Below are 19560 nucleotides of genomic sequence, written 5' to 3' on the forward strand. Positions count from 1 at the left end.
ACGGTTTAGTAGGGCCTTGCGTAGACGAGATCCGGGAACTTTTTTATCTCATTTATAATGTATATATTTTTCTTTTAATGTCGATTCGTTTTTGCACATTTGTACAAGAACTAACTTTATGGGATTCGGTACATTGTGCAATTCGTAATTCTCAGCGAACCATGAATGTTACAACGCAGAGTTACAGCATCAAAGTCTTGTTCGAGGTACCGATGCCAATCTGCTAATGACACTTCCAACAGGAGGAGGAAAAAGTGAGGTACATTTTGGTGTAACATCGCTGTTAGATAAATCTCCTGATAGAAATCAAATACAAAGCAACGACAACAGTGAGAAACAACAGTGTGACAAAGAGAGTTACGTAGAGATTGTTAACATCTAAACTTTGGACACCGTTTGTCAGCTGATTCATGTACCATTGGTTATGGGGAAGTAGAAGAGTCTGGTTTCTCTTTACCTTCGTTTCTTCGTTCTTGAATCAAACTTTTTGTGTGGAACATTTGCACCGGACAGCGAGATGTTTGTCATCCATTCGGGAGGTTCGTGGTAGGAGTGTCCGACAAATCTGAAAAGTGAAGGCAAGACAACCTAAAACTCACTGGATCCAAACTTGCCTTCGAGTTTTTGGTACGCCCGGTTCCACCGTACGCGCGGAGGACAACAGGCAGCCGTCCAGAACGTGTTTGACCTCATTGTTTCGGATGACAAATGAGAACGTGCCTGTCATCGCCATCATCCGCATCGTGGCAAGTGACACGAGGAAGATTGCGGTAGAGCATGGCAGCATGGCGCAAAAAGCGGCAAAACAAATCTCAACGTCGTCGTCTGCGTCGCCCTCGGTACCCGTCTTCTCTAAGGCGCATTTTTTTTTTTTTTTGTTCCAGCCTGTATCGATGGCAGAAAGGAGAAGAAAAAAAACGGCCACATTCAATCATTGCTGGCGGTGTGTTATTATTTGTGGTTGGTTGGATGTTTTTTGACATGTTTTTCGGTTGACATTTTGTCAAAGCTGTAGCTTCCATGCGGAACCAAACATCAAAAAGATGTGTTCGGCGGTATTGTGGCGCGATTTAAATCGTAGCTAAATTGTCCAATTTGGTCGAAGGAATGGAGAAACTATAATCAAGACCAAAATAACAACATCTTTTTAGTTGGCATGGAATAATGGCGGAGCGTATGTTTTAGTAGTTCGATAAAATGTCTATCTCTCTAAGAAGTATTAGAAGTATTTTAAAATTTAAGAATTCTCATTCTTGTGTTTTATATCCTCTTAGTCCCCTGCATTTAATCAATATGTAGTTAGAGATGAAAATAACTTCCGCCTTACGGTACTTTTACGGTAGTATTGCATTGCACCGGGCATCTGCTGAATGCGTTGCAACCAAACGAAGCGTACACTGTTTGGCAACAGGACTTGCGCCAACTGCGCTTGAAATCGGCAACACCCGCCCCGGAAACGGGGAAGTCCATTCCGGAGAAATCTTCGCTCGGACTCTCGAACGATGTTTACGAATAAAGACACGTACAGTATACGCATCGCTTTATTGCCAACCAGCCAACCAACCACCGGGCATTGGATGCGCTGGTGTTGTGCTCAGCCACTGGAAACGGTCGCCACCGAAAATAACTCCGCATTCGATCCGGCCGACTCGAGAATGGTGGGAAAGTGGGGGGCGGAAAAACTGCCACCATCCGATCGTGATCTTTTCGAGGGAAAATCGATGTGAGAGGGAGCGAAGCGAACTAAAAAATATCCCCCAAACGGGGTAAACGCCATCGTGGAGGGTAATTTTCTGCCATGCGGCAAGTGAAGCCGCCAAGATTCATCATCACCAGCCTGTCTTCCTGTCACCTCCCCCCTCTCCCTGGCGACACGCGGCATTCGGATATTGTGCCGAAGCGGAAGAACACATATTTTTCCTATTCAAAGTGACCACGCACATGGCGCAGGCCCAAGTGGACGGTTTACAGTTAGCGGTGGTGAGGTTTGCGGTTGGTTTGCGCCTTTTGCGCCTGCCTTTGTACCCGGCTTCTTCTCCTTCTCCCTTCCTTTCCCGTGCAACGAGGATCGCAAGGATTCATTTCGAATTCAGGACCCGATCCGTGGCGCGTTGTGGCGCGCAGCCCAACAACCGCAAGCCCAACCGGTGTCGGCGGCACACCGGCCTTTGAATTATCGGTTCCGAACCGAAACCGAACCGAATGTCGAATTGCTTGCCGGAGCCAAAACCTGAATGGTGGCATTCTGTGCGATGTTGATAATAAAACATCCATCCATGCGAGAGAAAGAGAGAGAGAGAGAGAGAGACCGAGATATGCTACCAAGAGCTAAAGTTTTCCCGGTCCACTTGAAATTTTTCCTCCGTTCATTGTCCTCGCTCTCGGAGGTGGAGGAATGGGGGTTTGCTTTTTTTTTTTGTTACTTCTCACCCTCGCTCCATAAAAAAAAGAAGAAAAAACGCCAAGAACCGGCAAGCGGTGAAATATTAAACACGAAACATAATTGCCATCACCATCATCTCAGTGCTTCAATTTTTCCGCCCCCCTCCCCCGCTCCACTGGCTTGTGTCATTTGTGGAAGAAGGAATGTGAAAGTATCATTCCGCCGGTTAATGCTGACTGATGTGCCCTCCGCCCAGGCTGATGGGCGGATCTGGACACCAGTTGGCGTTGGTGTATGTGTGTGGTGTGTATGTGTCCCTTTCGGTGGTGCGTGATCGATTTTTGATGTCAGCGAGCCATTGCCCCGCCGCTGTCCGGCCTTTCTTTGACGGTGTCCTTCCTTCCTTCCTTCAGGGCCCTCTGATGGCGGCGGTGTTTTATGCTGCCGCCGTTTCGTTTCACTGTGGCGCACTGAAGCGCATCGAGAACCGATCGGGAGGCATAATTGCGTAATCGCAGCCCCGGCAGAGAGCAAAAAAGCACAGCAAACAGTTTTCCAATGGCATTGTTTTCGCAGCCAAATATTCACCGGTGAAAAGTCGGAATGTCGGCTTCGACCAGATGAAATGGACGCAGGAAAACTGTCAATTAGATAGAACGCCGCGTATATGCGTTACAATGTCAGTTAGGGGAGTTTTTCGGCGACAAAAAAAAATCCCACCAGCGACCGTAACGGTTGTTTTACCAAGTTGAGGTCCCTTTAAGTAACTTACTTACCTCAAAAAGTGTTGAGGTAACTTCAGCAAAAAGATAACTATACCGTTGGATTAACGACACACCGTGGGCAATTCCCATGAAATGATTTCCCTTTCGTCACTGATCAGCAATTAAACGCCATTTGACGTCACGCTGCCCAGTCCACGAAGGTCATGACGGCATCGTTGGCGTGCGCGCCATTTGTCACCGAGTGCAAATCTCATTTCGTGCGAAAAATAAACCTATCATCCCGGGGAGAGCCCACCTCGGGTGATGTTTTCCTAGGGGTTTTTTTTTGTTTTGTCGTATGTTTTTTATTCCGTCCCAATTAGATGCGATTAGTTCGTGCGTCACTGTTCTATCCAATCGTATCTAGCTCACGGACAAGTTCTCACCCAAGCGCGTCACTCACCACACTGGGCCGTCTTTCGTCATCATCATCTCTGGTTAGCGACAGAAATGGGTGTCATCGGGACGATGACGACTCGCTGACCAACTTCGACCGATCGTACCAACTGCAGTTGCACTTCCGGTTTTGTACGGTTTTCGGAAGGGGACGCTATGGCTAACGGGTCATTTCTGGCCTTATTTGCCTCGCGTCGGCCATTATGGAACTCACTTCATGCCTAACGCCATCATGCGCATCCCACATCGGGCGAGACACCGTTGTTCAATGTAAATTAAATAATGAACGGTGTCTTTTTGCGGGGTCTTTTGAGGTTGGTTTGATTGAATGATTTGTTCAAGTTGCAGAAGGGACTCCAAAAGGAGTGTAGTTGATTGGGTGTATTGTGCGCTTCTTCAAGTACAATTGTTGGTGGCTCGGTGACGTTAGTGGGGAGAGCCCGCGTCCCTGATGCCCGCAGCAATTAATTGGTTAATTGTACCCGAGTGCGAGGTAGAAAATGGGAAATCGAGCCTCACCTTGCCACCGAGTTTCCGAGCACCAACGCCACCTCGGTTTATTATTTTAGAATCGCGCTAGAATCAGCATACCAGTCCGACATGGTACTCTGGTACCTTGTCGAAAAACCTGCAGCAAAACAAGGAATGAAAAAACACACTCACAGACGACCCGACGCTCGAGGGGACGAACCGAACTTCAAAAGCCACCACTCTTCCCCAACCGGAGTTTTGGACATTTTAATTAACAGTTTCATTGAAGCTCATTGCCACTCGATTTGTTTATGCGGTGTACAGAGGCGGTAGAGACCGGTGCTCCCAAGGGGGAAGGGCGTTGGTAGTAGAGTGTTGGTGGTTCAAGGTTGAAGGACCTCCTATTGATCACTGATAAGAGCGAGAGAAAGGAACCGACCGGGCTGAGGCATACCGGAGCTAATGGAGGTCTCAAAGACTACAAACATAAATGAAGGGGTTGAAACGTGGAAGCCGTCGTTGCCGCCGCCGAACATTAATTAGAAAAACTCACCCTCCCCTCGCCACCCCCGGTGGTGTGCCTCGTTCATCATCGCTTTCAATTACCCACAAATTGCCCGCGAGCCGCGGCCTGCCGTCCTTTTCTTTACCGCCCCGCCGCGGGTTTCGGTTCAGTTCGGTTCCATCGATTAGTTTCCTTCCGTTTTCCCCCCCGGTGTGTATGTGTGTGTGTGTGTGTTTTCGTCCGTGGAAAGCGTGCACCGCTTCATTGAACCTGCCAATGGAACCTTTCATACATCGATAGGTTTCTGTTTCCCCTTGCTTCGTCCTAATTCTATTATTCGAGGAAAATGTGTGTCAATAAGATATGAAGTAGAGAAAAACAGAAAAGGAGTAAAGCGAAGTCACTCAAAAGTGATGAATAATTTACAAAAATTCAATGCTATTTTGAAGTCAAATTATTTTAAAATTTTCCGTCTATATCCTTCTGGAATATGTTGATATTCATTGGAAAGTTTTCAATCCTCCAGAAAAATACCATGTGCTACAAACACCACGCAGCAGACGGTTGTTCTCTACCGGTGTTTTTGCTCTACTGGACTGTCGAAATTAATTTACCTCATCCCCATCGCCAGCCAGAATACAATCAACCGAAGGGCAAAACCAAGCCATCGGAAAAGCAGATGTAATTAATTGAAATTGCTCTACCTCCGTCGTGTCTGACGTGGGACGACGACCATAACGGCGAATGTGGCGTACCATCCGTTCCACTCTTCTTCAATATGTGTCAGTTGTTGTTGTGCATTTTTTTCCACACCCCTAGTCCCTTAACTCGGTGCGTCACGGTGATCACGGGAACAAGCGGGGAAATAGAAATGTCCTTAGGGTCCCCTGGGTCAAGCGCACAACATAATCGATGCAATTTGAAATGCTTCTCACCAGACGGGGGAAAAATGAAAAAAAAACCCAATTGATTTACGCATGGTGTTGAAATGTTACTCCACGACGATGGTCACGTAATAGACACAACCGTTAGAAACTATCTCCGCGGTGGATGCAGAGGGATGCCCGCACTCAATAACTTGCAACACGGGTAATAATAATGTATCTCCCGAAATGTACCTCTTCGTTACCGATGTACGAATGTCGAAACGGATCATTCTGCCGCAAAAAACGTCACAAGTGTTCTTAAAATTCAACACAAGCGCCTCGTGGCCTCTGTGGGAAGCATGTTTTACTGCCAAATTTTACGACACCGAAAACAGAACCGGCCTTTTCGGCCATGTGCCGCCAGATCCGTCGGTGAAATGATTAATTACGTTTACGCTGTGGTGTACTGTCGTCATTAATTCAGTTTGTTTTATGTTTATGTTGGCAGCTTTTTTGTTGTTTGTTTGAATTTCTTCCATGCAACTAACTTTTGATTGTAGGTTGTAGGGTTTTATTTTTTGAGTCCTTTCTTCGGTTGTTTGTAAGCCCACATCCTTCCGAGCTATCTTTGCTTACCGTTCCGCTGCGTGCACAAGAATGGCTTACATCCTTCTCCGTCGGGTCAGTTCAGTCTCGGGACTTGGACGCGTTTACTTTCGTTGGCCCTCCTTCGTTCCGTTTGACCCGTCCGCAGACCGTGGACTTGCTGTTTTTTTTTCGGTGGCGCATTTTCGCTCATTAAATTAGCACATTTATTTCTTTCGTCTCGCCGCAAAGCGCATAACTGCTGACGCTTGACCGTCAAAAAGGCGAACGAGCGCGCGCGCGCACGCCTGGTTCTTCTTCGGCGGGTGTGATGTCGTTTTGCGTAAGAGCACTCCAGAGCGGTGGTGTAAGGTAGAAAGACAAAAATACTACTCAAAATGGCACGATAAATTACAGCAAAGAAAAAAGTAAGAGTTCCTGCAAGCCATTTGATACTGGTTCCTATTTCTCGGAACCGGAGGACTTTTCTGTCAAGCCGCTCGATAGGACGCGCATTTTTCATAATTAATACGATGAGCCCTAATAAGCAGCGTCGTCGCCTCTGGTAGTCGCCCGATGGCACAGTGTCGCGCCGACCACGAACGCCATATCCGGAGTGGCTTCCCTTTTTTGGGCAGCACCCAAACGTTCACGGCGCGAGGCCTCTGCCAGGGATTCCGGTTGCTTGGCGCCGGACATTGATTTGCCAAAGTCGGGTGTCGGTTGCGGTACTGCTTTTGGGGTTACCGGCCACCGCCTCGGTCGTGGACCCGCGGACCAGATGACGCAGCCAGGGGAAAGTAGGATGCGCCATCGTTGGCAAAGTGCAGCTGAGGTTCGACAGGTTTCCTAACGGGTTATCGGCGTATGCAATACTGCTGTTTTTGGTTCCAAGGTTTAAACTAGTGACTCATTGTACTTTGCACCCTAACCGGGTTGTTTTCAAATAAATACAGTAGTATTACATTTTATGCTTTGGATGACGGCATTTATTCAAGCTGTTGGATAAATTCGATCATTATTTTAATGTTCGGCCTTGCGTCGAAACCTTGCAGAAATCCTCACCTAACTTAGGTGAGACATCCCGCTAGGCAGTCAATCATCACTGAATATTTCCTTAGTTTTCCGCCTTCCCCAAGACACACCTGTGGTGTGCGTGTGTGTGTGTTTGTGTGTTACCGTGACCGTCAGAAGTAGCACCGGCGATTGTGCATGCTCGTTGTTATGCGTGTCTAGACCAATCGACCAACAACTCATCGGGCTGCCGATGCCGGGTATCTGGAGGCTTGCCGAAAGGGTACCTCTGCTGCCTGCTGCTCCAGGCTACGCTGCGTCATCGACCGGAGACAAACTTGAAAAGGGAGAGGGAGAAGGAGGGAGAGAAGTAAAGAAAAAAAGGAAAAATAAGCATCATAATTTCTAGTGTCGCGTGCCGCCATCAGTTTGCCACCCATTTACGTCCTTACGGATTTGCTCTGCACGTGAGTGAGGGTCTTGTTTTTTTTTGTTTTTGGCGCCACCAGCGGAAGGCGGTGCGTTTTTGGTGCGTTTCGTTTAGTTAAGGAGGCAAGGGGGTGGGGGGGGGGGGGGGTGGGTGGGTAGTTTAATCTTGTACAGGGCAGGCTTTCCTATGTTCTATTTTTTTTTCGTTTCCGTTGTTTGGGTGGCGTCATGATTTTTTTCTAGTTAGTGTTGCGTGTCCTGACGAGAAAACTAACAACATCGTGCGTCGTGATGAATTTGGCGTTAGAAAACCTTGTCACAGTGTCAAAACATGTGTTCGAGGAACACACTCACCTATACACCAGCGATCTTCTGGTAAAATATGAACGTTACAGATTATTCCTGAGTTTTATTTGTTAATGAACGGCTTTCACATAGTCACATATATGGCTCTACAACGGTGTTGGCCTGAACGACTTTAAAAAAATAATACTGTTAAATTTGTAAATCGTTCGTTGAAAACATATTCAGTGAACTGCATGGAAAAGTGCCCGCCTCAATTTTTTCCGCTCAATATGTTTTTCTTAATCCAACTAAATACACTGCAAATATTTTTTGTATCTTGTTTTACATTTTCCTTACAAGATTCACTTATGAGTTTGCGAAATCAAAAAGATGTTAATCTTGAGAAAAAAATAATAAAAACATGTATCCAAAAAGCCAATGACACGATAAAGTGCTCACTTTGAAATTTTATGTTTTGCATAATCTTTTTCATTGAAAGCTAATTGTGTTTTAATCGGCCCATGAGCCCCGGGTCTCACCACCACGACGGCGTGGGTTCGAATCCCAACGGTTTTACCGATAGGATGTATCTTAATCAAAACATACTTTAATTTGTTTCCAGCAGTGGTTCTTTGGCAAATGTCGCAGTTGTTCAATCTCTTCTCCGGGTCTCTCTTTATGTACTCTCCTGCCAGGAAGGTAAAATGCCCCTATATACAAGCAGAGCTAATGTTTCGGAAATTTCTTCAAAAAGACACATTTTAGAAATTGTTTTACAATTTATATACTTGAGCACCTTCAAATCTAGTTCCAAATCTAATAAAATATAAATTATATATAATCTAAAATGATATATATTTGTTTAGATGTATAAAGGAACCATTGCTATTGAGCGCAACTGTTTTTTTTTTTTTTGTGGAAAGATATCCCTAACTGAGACAAGGCCTTTCCCTCATAAGAGAGTTTTCGGTGACCGAAAGACGCTATATTATAGATCGGTGGTCAGGAGTTCGTAATACCGGGAGGTACCAGACTCTAGATTCGATCCCACACCCTGTGGCGTGGTGTTTCCTCGCGCTACCGCTGCGCTATGGGCATGGCAGTTGCGCTATGGGGGCAACTTTAACCCATGCCAAAACTAAAACGGCAACGACGCAAAAACAAACGATTGAAATTATGCATAAAGTGATAGAGTTCAATCCAGAGTCATCACCACCATCAGGAACACATTCTACAAACGAAGAATTTAATCAGGAACTCATGTAGCTGTGCAAAAACTAAAGCAAAAACTTACTCTCTGAATTTGTCCAGCCAACGTGAACTCCCAAACGTTCATTCTCTTGTAGCAACCATTTATACAACGGATCGTAATATTCCATCAAGGCATCCGCACTCATTTTCCGCTCACCAAAATGAACAAGATGGAATAGAGTCGCATAATGCAAATAGGGTTTATCTTAATCAAAACATACTTTAATTTGTTTCCAGCAGCGGTACTTTGGTAAATGTCGCAGTTGTTCAGTGTCTTCTCCGAGTCTCCTTTTACGTACTCTCCCGCCAACGTACAAGCAGCTTGATGAAACTGGAACTGAATGATATAGGATACGAAATAGCGAAGATATTCCACATCAGCTGCAATGTGATACTTGGCCGCTGGATCGAAGTCCTCTTCCGTGCGCACAACCGGTGGCTCGATGCCAGAGTATTGCAAACGCAGTTGCCAGAATCTACAGTTGTACTCCGTCGGTTTGATCTCACCCCGGAAGACACCCCAACGATATTTGTCCAACGTGTAGGCGAACGGTATGAACACAAGTTTCGTTAATGCAGAGCGGTAGTACTGGTTAATCTTGGCCTGTTCGTCGTCATCGTAGTCCTTCAGGAGGCCTGCTTTTTTCAAGTGCTTTGGTGTCGATACCGATAGGGCGATAACATCCTCGACGGCCTCGTGAAAGCCTGGGTTTGCACCCTGACGATACTCGACCGGCTGGTGTTGGTACTGCAGGAAATATTGAGTGTGGCCCAGCTCGTGGTGAGCGACAAACAGCTGATCCATCGTCACACGGGTGCATTGTTTAATGCGTACGTCATCGGTCTTGTAGGAATTCCATGCAAAGGGAGTACAGATATTCTGTACATCGGTGGGCTTTTCCAGAATGCTCTTCTCCCAAAAGGATCTATAAAAATTTAAGAATAAATGAAAAATCTTTTGTTACATATCGTAGTGCCGTAACATTACTGTGGCAGCCTTGTCATGTTCAGGGAAACGAAAAAGTCATCTCCCATCTGGAACATTTTCAGCGGAGTGTATCCCTGGCGGATCATCTCGTCGGTAACGTCGAAAAGTTGTTTGTGTGGGAAAGGGGTTGTGAAGTCTGCTATCTTTAATTAAACAAATGAGAAACGATTTCATCACAAATCCTCGAAATTCTTCTGGTATTACATACATTGTCCCATGCTTGGGCCCACAGATCGCCGAGCAGATGCATTGGAATCGGCCCGGTAGGGGAGACCACCTTGTCGCCATACTTTTGTCGCAGCTTGTAACGAACGTACGCATGCAGCTGCTCATAGAGTGGTCTAATTTGATTCATAATTTCGTCAACTTGCTGCTCGATAGTACTATCCTCATACTCACTCAGCCATACTTCAGCACCGGAAGTAAAATCTAAGTTAAAACGGAAGTAAGTTTTAGCAATATGAACGTGGTCCTCGTGAACTTTCCGACTTACTGTTCAGCACAGCGGCCTTCCTATGCAATTCGACATACTTCTTAAACGGTTCGCGGGCCGTTGTCCCTACCTCATTATACCATTTTTCCCAGTAATACTTTAGCTCCTCTGGGTCCCGATTGTTAGCAAAGATTTCCGTCAGCTCCGGTTCGAGCGAAATATCACACTTAGATTGATTGTCGTAATGACGCAGCTGGATATTCGCAAAGCTACTAGTCATGTAGGCTATTGCGTGATTTAAAACAAATTGTTCGTCGTCTGGTAGTACGTCATAGCCCAATTTCGAAAGGTTACGTATACGACGCTTCAAATCTGAACTCTCCAAACGATCTGTTATGATCTGCCGCATCTCCAGAGCCGTTGACTGGAAAAGAAATGCATACAATTTAATGAAAATGTCGGTGACCTTAACACTCGCAGTACCTTAACAATTTTCTCAAACTCGTTTGTAGCATTGATTAAGGCCGTGAAGTTTTCTTCCTTGCCAAACGCCATTTCCCAACTCAAACTTTTTTGTGGTGCTAGTGCCTGCTCATATCGCTTTTCCATCGTTTCAAGTGATAGCCTAACATGGTTTTCATAGGCTGTTATGTTTCCTTCATCATATGAGCGCTGATAAACTGAATTAATTGAGACTCCTACACACATTACGATTAACAACAAGAATGATGCCCCCTTGAGAGCAATCATGGTTGTACCGTTCTCAACCAAAATTTGAAATTATGTATATTAGAAAGTGTTGAATTGGAATGGTATTGGGTTTGTGAATCACAAGCAATGTCATAAGTAATCTCTACCACTTTTTTCCAATGTGAATGATGTGCATCTTCCAGTGGTGATCTTTATGTCTGGGCCATCTATCTGAATCCTGGCCACTTACTGAGCTCGGAAGGGTAGTGGCAAGAGTTCATTTATCTACTACATATTTTAGCTTTTTTTTATGTATGGAGTTCTGTGTACACTAAAAACTCGACCAATACAGTCGCTTCTGAAACTTTTCACACATTAAGTTTAAGTACTGCAGATGTTGTTGAAGGTTTGCTTGATCGCTATTTTTTGATAAAATTATCTAAATTTTACAATTTAAACTCAGTTTTACTAACACTAACAAAACAAGCATGTAAACAAATGTCAAGGTGTATCCAACATAGTTACCCTAAGGTTTATACATCACGGGGAAATTCATGAAATTTCATACATTTAAATTTGCCGTTATTGTAACTAATAAATTAATTCAAACTTTCAAGTAAAGAGTAAAACCATATTTCTTTTCTCAATCCCTTCGTCACCGAGCAACGCCGGGGCGTCAAGCTAGTACTCAATAAATTTAGAACAAGTTTTCAACTCAAAGGGTTCATGCCGAGAGAACCTGTCGACCAAGCTGGAGCCGCAGCAGACTTCTACAAAACCAGATACAGCAGACGTCCAGATTCATAAAAAAGACGCATTTTAGAAATTGTTTTATGACGATCGTAATTACAATCTATACAGTTGAGTGCCGTCAAACGAAGTTCTAAACGTAATGTTTTGGATGAAATTTTTCCTTACATATTAGTTTTACAATTTAGAAATCGTATTAGTTTTTAAAAATCATGTTATAAATATTACACATGTTTGAGTTTGAATAAACTTGTTTTCAGATAGCGCTCCTCCAGTTTTGTTTGTAATACTAATCAGCGAGGATATTCAAATTAAAAACAATAATTTTAGAAAAAAAATTCTAATAATTTTATCTTTTCCCTCCCCTCCCAGGTCTGATGAGGATACATCCAGTGGTAACAAATACAACAGAATGGACGAGGACAACGTGCAGGACAAGGAGCGCTTCGCCAGGTTAGTTCCGATCAGATTTTCCCCCTTCCTTACCCCAAACCTCCATCAGCAGCAGCATCCCACTGCGATTATATTGTAATTGCCCACACATACACACCGGCATTACAATTCATCAGCACGGCGAAACGAAAGATTGAACAAATATGTTTCCCTCCATTTCCCATCCACACTTTTGCTCCACCTTCGTTTTTCACAATCTATCTTAGTCTACCGTTTCGCTAACGGTTGAGCAAATTGCGTGTACAACAATTTACCAGTGAAGAAATGTCCTGCATCTTCCGTCGCTTTTTCGTTTTAGTTTTACTTCTTCACTTGTCTTTCGTTGCGTGGTGGCTCAATTTCGTTGTCAATTTTTTCTCTTCCGTGCGACCCGGACCCTTTACCCCTCGCCGGAACCTCAGATAAAACGTCGTTAAACCGGTCATTAAAATCACTTTTTGTGCGAGGATTCCATTGGTTTGGTTGTTCCTTTTTTTTGTCTTTCTTTTCCGTTATCTTATTTTCATCGTTTCATCGTTTTCATCGTCCAGGGGGTAACTTTGGTTCATTTTTGTGAAGATCATTAAATTTCCAATAAATCGCACATAATAATACCCAATCATTTTGCTGCCATCGTTGCGGCGTACCGCCAACCCCTCCCCCCGTGCCTCATACGTTTGTCGTACGAATGCACCCTTGCATGCGCCCTTTCCGTGGAGCGAACCACGAATTTTCCACCGCCAAATGTCCACCGAGTGGCGATGAAGATGAAATGAATCCGGCGGCGGGATTTTTGTTTTTCACCCGTCCAGGCGTTTGTCGCCAAGCCGTGCTCGATCGATGCGCGCAACACTCACTAATGATTATAACGACCTTTGCGATCATTATGTGCCCGCGCTGTCCTTTGCTCCCCCCTCCAGCCAAATACCCTCGGCGGGTCAGAATGGTCCTGGGCTGCTACCGGACATTACTGATGTGGCGTGCCGTTGACATTATCGAAGGAATGCACTTTATGGTTTGCCTCGTTGGTTCCTTTCCCTCTCCCCCCCCCCCCCCCTCCCCTTCTCCCACCCGGGAAACGGCATCGGGAAAGTATGTTGCAGCAGTGGCAGATGGAACATCCACCAGGGGAAGGGCGGGATGGAAAAAAAATCTGTCAAAAAAGAAACGCGTTGACCCGCAAGCAACATGACACAAAACATAAACCGTGCGCGCGCGCAACCGCGGGACAAAAAAAACAAATACGACCGAATCGCGTTACACGCCTCGGGGCGCCCTTCTCCCCCCTGGGGGTTGTGCGATGCAGAAAATTGCATTCGCCTTTCTTCGCCGTTCTTCGAACCGATAGCGCTCCCGGCAGCTTCCCTCTCGTGACAGTGAGATGAGAAGTGCTGCTGCCAGTGTACAAACAAATAATAAAAAAAACGAGCAAAACTATACGAAGAACAAATCACAACTTCTCTGTTGCGACACAAACACGGGAGTCTTAAGCGGCGTTGGTTGGAAAGTAAGAAGTGGCACAAAAAAAAATACAAGGAAATCGAAAAACCATCCCAATTGACAGGGAGTCATCGAACCGTCGTTCCGTCGTCGAAAGGGTTTAATTTTCCTCCATCTTCCCAACATCTCCGACCAGGCTCAAAACGCGATCCGCACGCCCGCTTCCCTGCCCTCGAGGATCGGAGAAGCGAGCAAAAGTGCCACCGCAAAACCGTTCCGGGATGGCGCGGCGTTTCCAATAAGTGTCCGTGTCGTTTGATTTTATTTCTCAATAATGTTTACATTTGTTCTTATGCTGTGTGTTTTTTTCTCGCCGCTGCTACCGCACATTCGCCTATCGCTTCAAGGGCCCTAGGGAGGAGGGATGGTGTGCGCCTGTGTTGCGGCAACGGCAACGTTATTACTTGCGCTGGGGCTTACGGTACGGTTGCTTCAACCCTTCGGGGATTCGGTACGACAGCGACACAGTCGCAACTTTTGCCGGCCAATATCATACATCGACGATCGATTCTTTCGCTTCTCTCCAGGCTGGTTCGACTCAAAGATGCTTCCTTTCCCCTTCCGGAAACCTGCCAACGTTCCGTACCGTTTGGCAGTGATTGAACGGTCGATGGTCGAAGGTGGGGAAAAAAATCACCGCACCGCTGCAAATGGCATTTAATTTAAAATCAATCAATAAACGATACCCGGCAAGTATTAAACGTTGCTGACGGGCAGTGACGATGCGGACAAAACATCTTGCGGTGTGGGGCATAAGAATAACTAAACTTGCAGGAAAAGAACAGAAACCTGCACGCGGTGTCGCGGATGATTAGCTATCGATCACAATTGCATGTTTTTTAACAAATTCATTTTTTGTTTTTTGAAAAATGTTTTGGAAATCCGTTTTGAAATTTTAAATTAACTATTAATTATTAATTGCGTGAATTTTATTTGCGTACGCCCTTGATTTCAATTCCCAATCATCATCGAGCGCAAGATTGAAGCGCGTTGATTGCCCTATGCTCCGAACACGTGTGCATTTCATTCATTAACAATCTTCATTCAATGAACTGCACGTTCTCGGGGCGAAGTGTCGGGAAGGGTGGCGCTACAACCCCGATGTTAATTTCGTGGTTGCGTCACGAGACGAGAACGAGAGGTTAAATTACCCTTCTGCCAGCGACCACGGAAGGCGGGACAGTGGCCTCCTGCCCCGATGACGCCACTATCACGTCCATTGATTGGCACGGCCGGTGCCGCCTGCTCCGGTGCGGTCACGTGCGGATGGTCGATTTATTTGAATTCACGATCGGTCCTCGGCGTGTGCGCGCGCACTCCAAGGCAGGATAGAGATGGGTGAAATGGAAAGGATCGTTCTGTTTGGGTTGTGTTTTTTTTGTGTGTTTCGTTTCGTTTCGTAAAAAACGCACACGCTTGCTTGCCGAATATCGCGCGTGCCGTCGGTCAAGAATCAATTGCAATCACATCGTGGTAGAGGCACACACTGTGTAAACGTTGGTGCTGGTCAGGACACCTCCGAAGAAGTTGGTGGTCCATTGCGGAGAAGATAACCTTCCCCATTGGCTCTCTCCCTCTCTTTCTCCCTCTATCCCTACGGATGGCCGACGGGGGCAGAGCAAACGCCGAAAAGAGTGTGTACGGAGATGTTGCTCCGTGCGTGCAATACCTTTTGCGTGACTTTGGCAGGTTACGCGCTTTAACTTTACAAAATCACGAACCATTCGCACGCTCGCACGCGTCCCGGGCAGATTTTCAAAAGCATAAACACACGTCAAAGAAAAAGAATTCAAGAATCAACTAAGGCGACTCGGTCTCCTCTTGGGCCTGTTTTAAGCAACATCCAATCGGTGTGCTAGTGACCTGCTCATTTTTGTCCGCGAAAATTGTCGTGTGAATTGAGCTTTTCCACGCTCGCCGATGGACAGGGCGATGCCTGAGTCCTGCTGCACTTTAGCACGCGCTTCGTAAAAGTGTTTCCATATTTCGACATACGCACAAAACAAAATCAAGCAGCTTTTGGATGAACAATTGGGTTCGTCGCCTCTGGAGCGTTGAAATCACCTGATTGTTTACATTTAAGAAGATCAATTTTTTTTAGCGAGGCTGACTAATATTCTTTCGTATCCCAAATCGAAAACAATTGGGGTTATTTTGGTTAATATTTAACCAAACAGTCGACGTTAATTTTAATTGATTCGTTTTACTTTCATCATTAGTAGACACATTTTAAATTGCTTCATTTTTCCGATATTGTAAAAGTATTTTAGTGCCTTCTTCGTACCGTGTTTGGTGTACACAAGATTTGCTTCCTCTATGGCTCAATCCAGTTTGCTTTAGTTTACTTGCGAAAGAATGGTGATCCTTTTCGTTTTAACTTTTTGCAGGCCAAAACGTTGCGTCTTTAGTTTTTAAGAATCAGCTTAATTATCCTTCATATAGAACAATTTTCGCATGGTAATTGCTTTACAAAACATTGAGTGCAATTAGGACATTCTTGGATAAGTACAGTGATGCCTTTAGTTAGTGATGCAAATGTTCGCGTTTGCTTTTTACCCCTTCGTTCGTTGTCAAACGGTTAGTTTGGTTGTGCGCAATTGGTGTTGTTGTTCATTTTGTTGCAAATGATGAATATTTAAAATACTTTCGTTCATTTGGCTTTCGATTTGCTTTGCCGTTGTTACACGGTTGTGTTAATTGGGGTTTAAACTTGATCGAAAACAGCGTTTCATAGAACCTAAATACATTTGCAGGGCAATTGAGTGTTGTAACAGTATAATAAAGAGAGTCTCTTTTTGAACTACACTGAAATGATGCGCACTAGGGAGCTTAAAAACCAACAAATTATTTGAACCCTTGCTGCGCAAGCTACGTTCCGCTAAATTAAGACAAATTATGGTACAAAGTTTAAACATACTCGAAGTAATCTGTTTGCGAAAACAAAGCCCTCTCTCCCTCACTCTCTCGTGGTAGAACATAATCGAAGGAAGGGTCGACAGCTCTGAACGGTGTGCCCGTTGGATAACGGAGTTGCCTGTTCTTGGGGTGTTTTTCGCTGGTCGCACTCCACCGATTTTGCTCGACGAAAACCCAACCAAACCGTCCGAAGGACGCTCGATCTTGTCCGGTGCCGGTCCGTGGTCGGTGTTCGGCCCAATTTTGGTCTTGGCCCCGCCGATGCGGCGCTGAAGCGTCGTATATCGACCGGAAAGATAATATGTCGATACCTATAACATAAGAAATTACGCCAACCTACTAATTAGTTTAAAGGCGAACGGTGGACGGTGGATGGTTAACCAGCACCTCGATCAGGCCTCCGTCTCGATTGACGACCGATGAGGGTCCAAGTAGAGTTTTAGGGGAAGGAAAATTGGACTGAAGAAAAATATAACGGGTTAACTGAACTCAGAATGTTGGAATCACTTCTATTATGGCCCTTTTCGGAGGCTATCGCTTCCTTTTTATATTTGAAAATTCCTCGCTCGCAGAGGGAACAGCAAGAAAAAAGTGACCCCCTACGAAAAGTGGACGAACACACAGGTTGAAATTTTTGCTAAAAGAAGAGTGTAGGCTGCATAAAAAGAAAAAGACAAGCGTCCTTTGCTTCGCATAACTTAACTAGGGTGACGAGGCGCGTCCCAATGGATCAATCGATCGTTCGACGCCGATCAAACTGTCGATCACTATAGACCATCCGGTGGCCCACTATGGTGGAAAACCAGGGCCATTCGTTTAAATATATTAATTTTCGACACCTCAGCACGTCCCGGATCTGCGTTTCTCATATGTTGTCCTGCCCTTTTTTGTCGAGGCACCTTCGGCCCGCTTCCTTTGCGGGGTATTTATTAGGGATCGATAAAAGTGGAGCATAAAAGTGTTATCGATTAGCATAATAACTATCATTCCCAGCACCGGCCAATGCTACCGTGTTTATTCGACATTCGTCCCCGAAATTCGTGGAAAAAAAGGCATGTCAGATGGGTACATTACAGAGCGGAATAAATCAATCTGTTATGTCCCTGGGCGCAATGGTTTTTGTATGAAAATGAAGCTGTTGCTGCCGAGCTTCGGTTGCAATTTTAATAACGATCATAAATTTAATATTGTTATTGATTTTTCAGCGGTACCGATGGTTGATTAGTAGCCGAAATCTGTGAAAAGTGGGAGAGATGCATGTAATAACAAATTGAAAACGCAAGATGTTGTCAACAGTAAGGGAGACAAACGCGATATTTAAAAAAAATATATCTGATCATGGGAGAACGGTAATTACGAGCACTACGATGAGCCAACTAATGGCTGTTGATTTATGGTTTCGGTGTGTAATTTTTAGCACTTTTGTCGCGAAACTCCTCACCTGTCGATCTCTGGAAGGAATGCGCAAAATAATTCAGTTATTAAAAGAAAACTCTTAAGACGAATTAAATAATTTCCACAATTGTTGTTTATTTCGATGGTACGGAACGAGGAGGAAATGTTGCAATTTTATAATCCGCTAAAACTCTTGTCTCGGTTCGTGATGGCATTGTTACCCCAATTATATATTGAACCAATCAATAACAAACAGTTTTCGAAAATAAACATGCATCCTTCATTCGTTTGAGTTCGCCATCTAGTTCTGTGGGATGGAGATTTTTTCGTTCCGCCTTCCGCCCCCGGGCGAACAAAGAAAGCTAGGATAAGTGCTGACGTTGACGTCTGGAATAATTTTTGTTGCTCCATAATTGCTTTTCGGATTAGGCAATCCGGCCGGTTGGGAAGGTATGCTAAACCCTCGTTATTTGTTTCTATATCCGGCACGGAATCGGATTTCCTGTCTAATTATGACAGTCGGTTGATTATAATCCACTATCGACGGGGTTCTGATTGCTGTGCCGGTAGATATATATTCTATTTGTAATTTCTTTCGCTAGAAGTATCTGCCCTAAAAGTGGTGCTATCTACGGATGGATGTGACCGATCGTTGAATTTTACCACATTATTATAATTTGATGAAGTGTCAAGTAACATGAACTGCAGCAATGCAATGTCGAATACGAAAAAGGATTGTTCAACACATTGTGTTGTTTGATCGTTCCAGTATAAAACAATTCAGCTATGCTAAGCATCGGTAAAGTCAGAGTAAATACATCTTTTACCAACTCTGTAAAGGTGTAAAGCAGGGGTTTTGTAAGAGACAGAGACACCGAAAGCAGCTTCGCGGACATTAGTAAGCAAACAGTCATAACAACTCCGTGAACTTTCCTGTTTATCATCACAGTAAATTATACAAATTCAATTACGTATCCCTTAATTTGTACTCGTACCGATAGTGACCCGGCATTGATTGTCTCCCATGCGTGCGTCGTTGCAATTGAACGTTTCCACTCCTGTCATCACGGATTGTAAAAAAAACCGACTGTCACAACGGTAATTTGCAAGGATAGGACAATTGGGAGTGGATCGAATGTGGAAAAAAACTACATGAAATCATGCCGGGTGAACCCCCGTTTTCGTTCGGGGAGTTCTCTGAGTAAATACTCGCATACAAAAAAAGAGGAAAAAGGTGAATCGAATTAACCACCACGACGGGCATCTTACGCATGATGTTTTGTGAATGAGGTCGCACGCTTCAATCCCGCAGTTCCATTTTTTTTCTCCCGCCCGTGGTCGATTCCCGATAACAGTTCTCGTAATTAATTGATAATGGTATGATATGTTTATAAAAGGCTTTGATAATGGTAATGTTAATTAGCATGTAGTACTCACGCTTTCCGCGTTTGCCCTGCCTTGCATATCGGAATGGTCATATCGTCGTTTTGGTGTTTGTGGTTTTGTT

General features: G+C 44.7%; 1 protein-coding gene and 1 pseudogene across 1 annotated transcript in view; one reads left to right on the top strand and one right to left on the bottom strand.

Moving 5' to 3' along the window:
* The window catches only part of LOC131267241 (angiotensin-converting enzyme-like), a 35072-nt pseudogene extending 24147 nt beyond the window's left edge, over positions 1-10925 (bottom strand).
* LOC131265760 (aryl hydrocarbon receptor nuclear translocator homolog) overlaps positions 1-19560 on the top strand; it is a 201460-nt gene that overhangs the window by 102667 nt on the left and 79233 nt on the right. Inside the window, exon 4 of the mRNA XM_058268065.1 lies at positions 12183-12263. Coding sequence (XP_058124048.1) covers positions 12183-12263 — 81 coding nt within the window. The remainder of the gene's footprint in view (positions 1-12182; positions 12264-19560) is intronic.

The sequence above is a fragment of the Anopheles coustani genome, chromosome 2 (assembly GCF_943734705.1).
Source record: "Anopheles coustani chromosome 2, idAnoCousDA_361_x.2, whole genome shotgun sequence".
NCBI classification, from domain to species: Eukaryota; Metazoa; Arthropoda; class Insecta; order Diptera; family Culicidae; genus Anopheles; species Anopheles coustani.